Below are 10,216 nucleotides of genomic sequence, written 5' to 3'. Positions count from 1 at the left end.
ATGGAACTGGATATGAATAAGAATTTCCTGATATAGGATTTTGGGATCCTGTGCCCGATTCTGGAGATAAAGGTGTTACTGCAGTATTTTCTTGGGGTGCTGCTAGTATTGTTGTGATAAAAATTTGAAGCAGAAATAAAATTCTCATCTTATGGTAAAGCATTATTCAATCCGTATTTTTGATTTATAGCTAGAAAAAAACAGTTTAAATTTAAACATCATGTAGTTAGTGTTAATATAATTAATAAATGATATATGATAAAGAAATAAGTAATATTATTATTATCTCACCTTTATGTGAAATCAATATTTAAAATAACTGATTCCTTGTACCCAAGACATCAATTTATATAGATGTGATCTTTGTGATAAAAAGTGGGGTAAATCATTCATGATATGGCATCATTGGTCTACTGGATATGATTGATCTATTTACATATGTTTAATGGAACAAATTTATCACATATAAATTATATAATAATATTACAAGATTGATTGAGAGCTGTGTTAACTATAAGCCTATATTGTTTTTGAGAGCTGTTATATCAATGTTTGCATGTGAAAAAGCAATAGATTTTGGATAGTAAACTTTTATGTGTGGTAAAAAATGAGTATAATTTTTATCTTAATTAACTTCCCGTAGGGTAAGTTATTGTAATGGGCCGAAAATCGGAATTGAAAATTTTTACATTTCTCGACGTTTTGAAGGTTTCTGAACGTTTTGGCATACCTCAGAAAAAATGGATGTGTGTGTGTGTGTGTGGGTGTGTGTGTGTGTATGTATGTATGGATACAAATTTTCGTCCACGTTTTCGGGCGTACGGATCAACCGATTTGAATGGTTTAAAAAACATTCGATTCCTATTAATAAGGAGAAGAGCTGATTAGTTTTTGGCAAAGACAGGTCCAGCAGTTACGGAGATAAGGAGCAAAGAGTGCAGAAAATAGAAATCGAGTTTTTGAGAGAACGGAGCATCCGATTTGAATTATCTAAAAAACATTCCATTAGTAATGATTGGGAGAAAGGGTTATTAGTTTTTCGCAAAGGCAGGCCCAGCCATTTCGGAGATACAGAGCTAAATGTACAAAAAATGGCAGTTTTTGAGAGAACTAAGCGTCCGATTCAATTGATTCAAAGAACTTTCTGCTTGTCTTAACAAAATAATTAATTTTGGAAAAAAAAATTTTGTACCATTTTTTTTTTTTTTTTTTTTTTTTTTTTTTTTTTTTTTTTAATTTTTTGTATATCGAAAATAATTCAGATTTTATTTTTAATTCTGACTATAGTCCTAATATACTTTAAACAAATAATTTCAACTCTGCAATTCAGTTTATATAATTCTTATAAATATTAGACAATAATACAATATTTATAATAATCTATTTGAAAACATTCAATATTCCTCGAACGTTTCGTTACGGTACGGGAAGTTCCAGCAATTTGCCTTAAGGCACGATGCCACCCACCCCACTAGTTTCAGTTTTTATTATAAAGAAAGTAATAATGCGGTTTAAGTCAGAAGGAAATTAACTGATAACATTCTGAGGTGGCAGAACTTCAGTTTCAGGACTAGTGGACAATTTTTTGATTCGGTAAATTTGATATTAAATTGCACCAAGACCTTGAAACAACACCAGCCTATAACAACATAAAACTGATAAGAGATTGAATTTATAAAAATATGAAAAATTAAAATAATTTTTGAGTTAGCTAATTTTCTAAACAAAGGTTTCATTTACAAAGAAGAATTGATTGATTGGATAATGGATTTTTTTAAATTTTCAATTAAATGCAAAAGTATCGTTTAATGACATCATTAGTTGTAACAGAATATAATATTAATTATGCAATTGTGTTCTGCAGCAAAATCGTGAGACCTTGCACCGCTCGTGTAAAGTTTTCCGTACGCCCCTTACAAGAATTAGATCAATGACGAAGATTCTAATTTCAAGAAATATGTTATTAACATCTTGAAGAAGAATTTCATGTTTTTACCAGAAAATTCGATTTTCTAATTTTATGGAATTATTATTTTTCTCAAAAACGGCCATACCGATTTAAAAAAATTGTAACCTATTTCATGAAATTCGATAGTTGGTTTAGAATTAGCAAGAAAGTGCAAACCTGTTCGTCCAAGTTTTAGCCAAAAATCTTTAACCGATCTTAAAAATTTGGGAATTGAGCTGATTAGTTTTTAGTAAAGATTGTATGGACTGTAGCTTAGTAACTATTAAAAAAATAGTGGTGTATGGAATCATATTTAAAAGTATTTAAAATAATCTATTTGAAACCATTTAACATTCCTCGAACATTTCTTTATGGTACGGAAAGTTTCAGCAATTTGCCTTAAGGCACGATGCCATACACTACTAGTTTCTTCCAAATTTGCCAAAATAATCAGAATTTATTGCAAACAGAAAAAAATCTTTGAACTAAAATACATTTCAGACACTTTGACAATTTCAATGTTCAATTTGAATAACCTATTCTATGTATTCTTTTTTATATACCAATAATTCTTTTTTATAGAGTTAATTGTTATTGATTCATTTTTGCTGTGATTTAAATTAAAATTGTCCCAACATCTTTATTTACCGCATGTAGCAGGTGTTTTATTACTTTGTGATATCACATTGCATTTGAGCTTCTTTTAGAATTTTCCTGTAATGAAATATTCATAGAAATTAGCTCGTAAATAATATGGTATCGTACAAGACGTGTAGCCATTTTCTATTTCAAGAATATTCTCAATCATAATTGAATTATTTAAAGCGAACTATAATAGATACCTGGAAAATTGATTGAAAACGACACAAACGCTATAATTATTGTGCAACTGAAAAATAAGGATTCTTTGGTTCACCAAAGTGCACTGATTAGGAGCAATTAGTTCGATTTATTTGATGAAGGCAAAATTAATGGGAATGGATTTAGAAATAGAGTTATAATTGAGCAAGGCAGAGACTTCTAATTTTAATTCTATTTGGTAATGTCGCTTAAATAATGATGCATGCATATCCACAAATTCCGTTGATATCAAATACACGTGTCTATCATCACGTGTATCTCTAGTATCAAGAAAAATCGTAACACTTTTAGAAAATTTTTGAAGAATTTTGGATTTTTTTTAAATTCATGTAAACATTCACATTCACATTCACAAAAACAATCTTACTAGATCCCCTTCCTTACGTGGTAACTTTTTGCCAAAAACTAGTCAGGAGGATTACCAAATGGCATAGGTACTTTTAAATTTTCAAAATCAGTTAAAGATTTTTTGCGAAAACGTGGACAAAATAGCAAAAGGATATAGCAATTTTCTGCTTATTCTAAAAAAACGGCTTTCATAAAATGGCTTTGAAATTTTTGAAATCAGTTCAGCCGTTTTGGTAAATTATTGCTCCAAATGTTTATGATAATTTGAAAGTTTTCATAATATTTTTAATTTTCAATCCTAGTAGTTTTTTTAAACATATTATTATTTCACAAATATTAATATATAGAAAATTTAGAATTTATATACTTTTTAACGTAATAAACTTACACTTAAGATTATAATTTCATTACAAACAATAAAAATTTAAAATATGCAAAATGATATTATCACCGTGCAAATCTAGAAATTATATAATCATATTGAAAACGATATGCCTCCAATTATTGTTATGATTTGAAGATAAAGTGATTGTTGAAGTAATAATATTTGCTATGCAAATATACATACATATATATATATATATATATATATATATATATATATATATATATAATTGGTCGCAATACTCCTCCTTCGCCTGATAATTCGCCAATATCTATTTTTCATTCCCCTAAGCCAACGATCGGAAAACTTTTTTTTATCATTATTCCAAAAAATTGTTGTCTAATTTGATATTACCCCCATGGCGAAAAGAAATTACCCCCCATGTGGACCCGTAGCAAATACGGAGAATATTAATTAGAAATACATACTTTTTTATAATTTTTAATAATTTTTAATTAAAACACACATACGGCCCTAAATTTTCACCCTCCTATAAAAAAAATTGAAAAGAAATAAAAAATATAATAATTAAACTTAAAAACATATTTTTAAATTTTATAAAATCTTGCCTTACATTTTTTTAATAGGTACTAAAAGGTAAACTTTACATTTTTTTATTTTTATTTATTAAAATTTATTTTTAATTTTAATTTTTAAGTAACAAATAATTTGGAAACAATTCATAAAATTTACAATAATGTTAATTGTTTTATAAATCAAAACAAAGAATTTATTTGACTTAAAAAGAAGGATAAAGAATTTAATGATACATACTATGCTGATTTCAGATACATAGGTAATTGTATCTGGGAGTAGAAAAAAATCTTATTAGAACCTTTTCAATCCAATTGTCCAATCCAAACTACTTATTAGATATAGTATCAGTAAATGTGATTATTTTGTCCATATTCGTGTAGAAGTCCTGAAATAAAATCATGACAAAATAATTATTATAATACGTCCATATATTCATTTATAATTATGTATACAACCAAGTAACATAACACGTATTACACCAAACAAGTACATGATACTTTCTTATCAATTTTATACAATTTTATTTTATAAAACAAGTTTTAATAATTTTTAAGATATAAATTTAGAATACTTAGAAGCACATAGTTACAAATAAGTGTCACTTGCATAATTTTATAAAGTAAATTTATAAAGTAAACTTATATGCCAAAAATAGCACTAACAATTAGTTATCTAATAAAAAAGATTAATGTTATATTGTACTCACAGGTAAGATTTTTTACGTATAATAATATTTTAAGATAAAAAACTATAAGAATATATAAAAAAATAATGTATAAAAGGTTTACTATCGACTTCATATAATATTCTTATATCGCAATTCAATAAAGATTCGAAAAAGATTTCCCAAAGATGTGTACAGTTAAACCCCGTTAAAACGATTTTTTGCATACTTTACGCCGGTGCCTTTAAGCATATTCTTATTTTGAAACATATTGTCCACATCCCGTGTAATACACTTTTTTGCTTGAAACGTTTTGCTTCAGAAGTTTTAAATCGTCTTATTGTATTTTATGTAAATTCTATATATTTTACTTCAAATGAAAAAAAAAAAATCAAAACTAACCTGGTTATAATTACTTAAGTATTATAGCATATACCATATAAATAATGTAATATAACATGTATTAATTATTATAAACATTATTATATACCTATAATTAAAATTTAAACTGATAAATCTATAACTCCGATTAAAATTGCGCTGCAGCAGCAAAGCGTGAAAATATAAAATTTTCGAAATTTTTAAGCCAACACTTATAATAAATATAAATTCTATATGTAATACATTTAACTTTATTAATGAAAATATATATTTTTAATTTTTTAATATTTTTTAAAAACATGCATATTAAATAAATATAAATATCTCTCCCAGCATTCTTATAAGAATCCAGTAAATTTATTAATTAATCCAGTAAATACCCTGTAAGAACCTTCTAATGATCATGCACTCATAGAGTCAACATCTGCTATATATATACACGTTATTAAAATTATTAACTCTCAATTAATTTGGAAAAAATATCTGTTACGAATCCAATAACCTTTTTTGATATTTCAAAAATCCCAACAAGATTCTTACACGAATCCAATAAGAACCGAATACATTTTCCTCCTATTGCATAGTATTATTCTAGAATCCTATATCTTTCATATCCTGCATTTTCCTCCTATTGCGTAGTATCATTCTGGAATCCTCCATCCTTCATATCCTGCATCTCCTGGTCAGTAGGCAGATATTTCTCCAACGCTGCCACCAATTCTATAGGATCCGTGTATGGACCATGTCTTTCCACAGGCTTACCAGTCATATCTACTATAAATTTAGTAAAATTCCACTTAATAAAACTTCCAAATGTTCCAGATTTTCTTCGCTTTAGATATTTCCATAGATTGCAACCGGATGAACCGTTGACATCAGTTTTCTGAAACACATCCCCGATGTCCAGGCCAAGGTCTTCCAAATAACTCTTGATTTCTTCACTTGTTCCTGGTTCCATGCCGAAAGAATCGCTGGGGAAGCAGAGGATTCTCAATCCTGCATTATGAATGGAAGGCAATTATGGTAATGTAAATTATTTAAGAATTCTTAGGCATGAAATAATTATATAGGATTCAATGAAAATATGTAATATTGTGATGGCAGCCTGAATGTATTGGCAGCCCAAATAATTAAATAAATGTTTACAAATAGAGCGTGCTATTATAAATTATGTACGCTTTTATTGATTAGCTATGAACTAGAATATAATTAATAAGCTGGTGAGCAACAAAAACAAGTAGATTTTAGATAAAATGTACCAATGTTCTATACATATTTCATACACAAATAGATATAACTATTTTCTGCTCCTGAACATTTTCAAAAAATTCCAACTTAATGGACATAAAATAATTTTGTATTATTGATGGAAATCACAGCTTATACTTGGCTCAAGTGGTATCTTTACCTTTGCAACCATAAGGTGCCAGGTACTATTTCCATCTTTAACAACCAGCAGTAGCGATATAAGTTTTTACTTGAAAATATAGATATAAATAAGACTTCAAGTGAAAATAGCCTGATATTATATCACTATTAAAAATATTTAACTAGTTGGTATTGGTATATTGCTTAAGGCAAGTTATATGAACTTCCCGATATGTGTCGACTTAATCAATGAAAAAATAAATTAATTTATGAGTGATTAAAAGTATTCCGAGTAGATTTATTACACATAATTGAAAACGAACTAACACGTTAACTCGGAGTATTTTCTTAAAGCAAATTTTCATAAATCAATAATTTTTATAATTCAATGGTTTAGTTTTTAGTATGTTCATTAAGACCAAGTACTCTATCGTTATAGCAAGTAAATCGTCTAATATTAATTTTAACAAACGTCAAAAAAACTACTCATTTTCAAACTTTGATAAATTTTTAATTTAAACGACTTGTCGTAGGGCCGTAATATTTTAGTATAATCAATAAGACCATGATATATATTGCCAAAAAAGTTTCATAAAAATCGGCTTAATTTTTTTTTCAACAGTTAATTACAAGAAAACGGCTCGGTAGTTTTCACCTAAAACTAATCAGTATCATTCCCAAATATCTTTCGAACAGTTTTTAATTTCTTAAAGTCGATTTGGTAGTATGAGCTTAAATGTGGACGAAAAGTTTAACATTTTTTTACAAAGAAACGGCTTGGCAGATCGTCGCCCAAAGCTGACAAACGATAGTCCTCATTGAGATACATCAAGTGGCTTTTAAATTTTTGAAATCGGTTCAGGCGTTTTTGAGAAAACATCGATTTACAGTAAGAAATGTACTCACACACATACTTCTTCCAAATTTGGTCTTATTTGATTCAGAATGGCTTAACGTCGAGAAAACATAAAATTAGCGAATCGCATTTTTTGATGAAAACAAACTTCTCCTTCGGTAAAATAATAATAAACTCATCGCCAAAGATAATGGACAACCAGTGAGTTGCCTTCTAATAATAATTAGGTTATATGGAATTTCACCGCAACAGCTCATAGAACACCCACAATAGTTCTGATTGCTGTTCATGAAATTAAAAAAAATGTAATTAAAAAAATCTACAATGATCAACACATTCAGAATAAGGGTGTTCATTTGATCTGATTGACTTCTCCAGAATTTATGTTGAAAGAAGTGCACTTGTATTACTAGAATATGATGGTACACATGAATTCCAAAAATGATGGTTGCAAATCTCTGATGTAGAAAATTACAAATATACAAATATTTATTAGAATATTAGTGTCTGAAGTACCAGCTTGTATATTTACTTCAATATTTTATGAAGTATCAATTACATTTCCTCACCTTGTTCAAAAAACCGCGATTTGAGTTCAGCCAGCTGCTGGAAATTAGTCAAAGCCAGTCCACATTTGGTCGCAATATTGACAATAAGACAAACATGCCCTCTGTATTTGTCGAATCTTACTTCTTCGCCATTTATATCAGTTTCGACAAAATCATATATAGAAGTTGCCCTTTTGTAATCAATTGATTTGTCTTCGGCGCTCAAAAATTCGTTGTCTTCCTCCACCATTTTGGATGAAGAAAATTTGAAATTTGGACACTAATGGTAAATGATACACTAACGTTGGATGAAGCTGGATAATTAAATTCACTAAATAAAGGATGGTTGAATTTAATATATCTCACTTTTTTATATATTTAAACACTGATCAGTTGTTTGATATTTATTGGATTATTTTTATATGTTAGATGAAATTGGATAATATTTTTTACACGTTAAGTAAAAAATGGCTGAGTCTCCATATTTTACATTTATTTATATATTTTAGTCAAACAGTGATCTGATTTTGATAAGCTTTTGTTCGACTTTTTTCAACTAGAGCAATAGTTTTTAATTTTATTTTTTATGGTATTTTATTTATCTATTATTTTAAATCGAATAATTTTGTTTAAAAAATCATGGACCTTTTTGCTTGTATATCAAAATAAGCACATTTTTCTGTGTTCATGTAAATTGGAATTGATACAACATACTTTCTTTTTGCAACAGTTGTATCCTTGTTTTGGAATTAATTTATATTCATGTGTTTATTTTATTTTAATATATTTTTTTGTATGTATAAATTCACTTTCAATATTTATTTTTTTATTCACTATAACACATGTGTGTAATATTATTATTTAATAATATTTAAGGACAATCTTCTTCTGGAATTAACTATCTTCTAAAATGTACAAAATAATCATTTCTTGTAAAATGTATTTTGAATACTTATAGTTCACTCACCAATTCTTATTTTCATTTATATTTCAAAAATGTTTTTTTTAAATATCTTGGATTTACTTTTAATTATTGATTGCAATATGCAACTAAACTTCGTTATTATTTTTAATAATTATAGTATTAATTTCTCTAATTTTTTTGTTCGCATTTGTATATTGAATATGTATTTTAAAATACCATCAAATTATATTTATATTGAATCTTGTTATGATTCTTGATTGCAATTGTTAATTTTACTTAAATATTTTTTCCTTTAATAATTTTATTCATATTCGAAAAGTATCTCCAAATTATTTTTTTCCTGCTGGTTTATCTAGTAATTTTATCTTCTTTCATTAACCAGATATTTATATAAAGTATCTTCAAATTACATAAATTTTGTCTCTTGTTGTAATTCCTGGTTGCAATTTATAACTATATGTTTTAATTATTTTGAGCAGTTTTAGTATTGGAAATATAAAAATAAAAAAATTTTCATATATTAAAGCACTTTCAATCTCAATGTAATACATCTTGAGATTCTATATTAATATTTTATAAATAATCACAATTTTTTATATATTTTTTTTAATATTTTTTGAGCAGTTTTAGTCTTAGAAATGTGTAAATAAAAAATTATGATATATTTGCCAAGCACTTGTAATCTCAGTTTTATATTCTTGAGCCTTTTTATTATTGTTTTATTGACAATCACTGTCTATGTAACAGCACAAATATTTTATTATAGCATTTAAAATATTTGATATTTAATATAACTGTGTCAGTTACGTATGTTACTTCAATACATTCTCCAAATCATTTCTTCTACTTTAGTTTTAATATTTGTAAAAAATAATTATTTTAAATACTTGAATAATTTTATTTTAATTTTCTATCATTTATTTTTTAACTTGTATCTTATGAATTTCTGACAAGACTACGTCAACCGACTTGTCAACTTCAGTTTTCCACATACTGGAAAGCAAAGTTTCCCACTTTTCTCTTTATCCATATAATATTGGTCATCGTCACTAATATTGATGTCCAGATCCGCCTTGAATAATTGAAGAGTAATCATAAGCAGAAATAGATCGCTTTGATGAATGAAATAATGTGTAATTCATTAATATATAATGTATGATACATGTGTACTGCTACCTCAAAATCTATTTTTATTAGTAGATGGTTCAATAAGGGGCGAATAATAGAATTGATATTTTTGGAAACTGTATTTCTGGAAACGATCTTGTGCCGTCGAACCTATTGATTGAAAGACTTGGAGTTGGTAAATTAAAATATAAAAAAAAACAGGTGAAAGATTATTAAAAAAATTATTCGTAGTATTGTTCTGCTGAAGACAGGTCCAGTGTGTAGACA

At 27.1% G+C, this 10,216-nt stretch overlaps 1 protein-coding gene across 1 annotated transcript; it reads right to left on the bottom strand.

The window, feature by feature from the left end:
• Nucleotides 1-5,752: 5,752 nt before the first annotated feature.
• Nucleotides 5,753-8,146, bottom strand: LOC113376598 (glutathione peroxidase-like). Its single transcript, XM_026616613.1, has 2 exons — nucleotides 7,918-8,146; nucleotides 5,753-6,120 (listed from the first exon to the last, which is right to left on the bottom strand). The coding sequence occupies exons 1-2, from the start codon at nucleotides 8,144-8,146 to the stop codon at nucleotides 5,753-5,755; spliced, it is 597 nt and encodes a 198-aa protein (XP_026472398.1).
• Nucleotides 8,147-10,216: the final 2,070 nt, after the last annotated feature.

Source organism: Ctenocephalides felis, unplaced genomic scaffold (assembly GCF_003426905.1).
Source record: "Ctenocephalides felis isolate EL2017-DRISC unplaced genomic scaffold, ASM342690v1 CF-g0.4_SCAFFOLD_00121, whole genome shotgun sequence".
NCBI lineage: Eukaryota > Metazoa > Arthropoda > Insecta > Siphonaptera > Pulicidae > Ctenocephalides > Ctenocephalides felis.
The sequence above is the reverse complement of the archived record's forward strand: the minus strand, read 5'-3'. Positions and strand labels throughout refer to the sequence as shown.

Excerpts from the sequence above, each read along its gene's own strand:
- LOC113376598 (XM_026616613.1), bottom strand. The coding sequence starts at position 8,146 with ATGGTGGAGGAAGACAACGAATTTTTGAGCGCCGAAGACAAATCAATT. Across the intron at positions 6,121-7,917 it reads ATCGCGGTTTTTTGAACAAG|GATTGAGAATCCTCTGCTTC; the intron begins GTGAGGAAATGT and ends TTCATAATGCAG.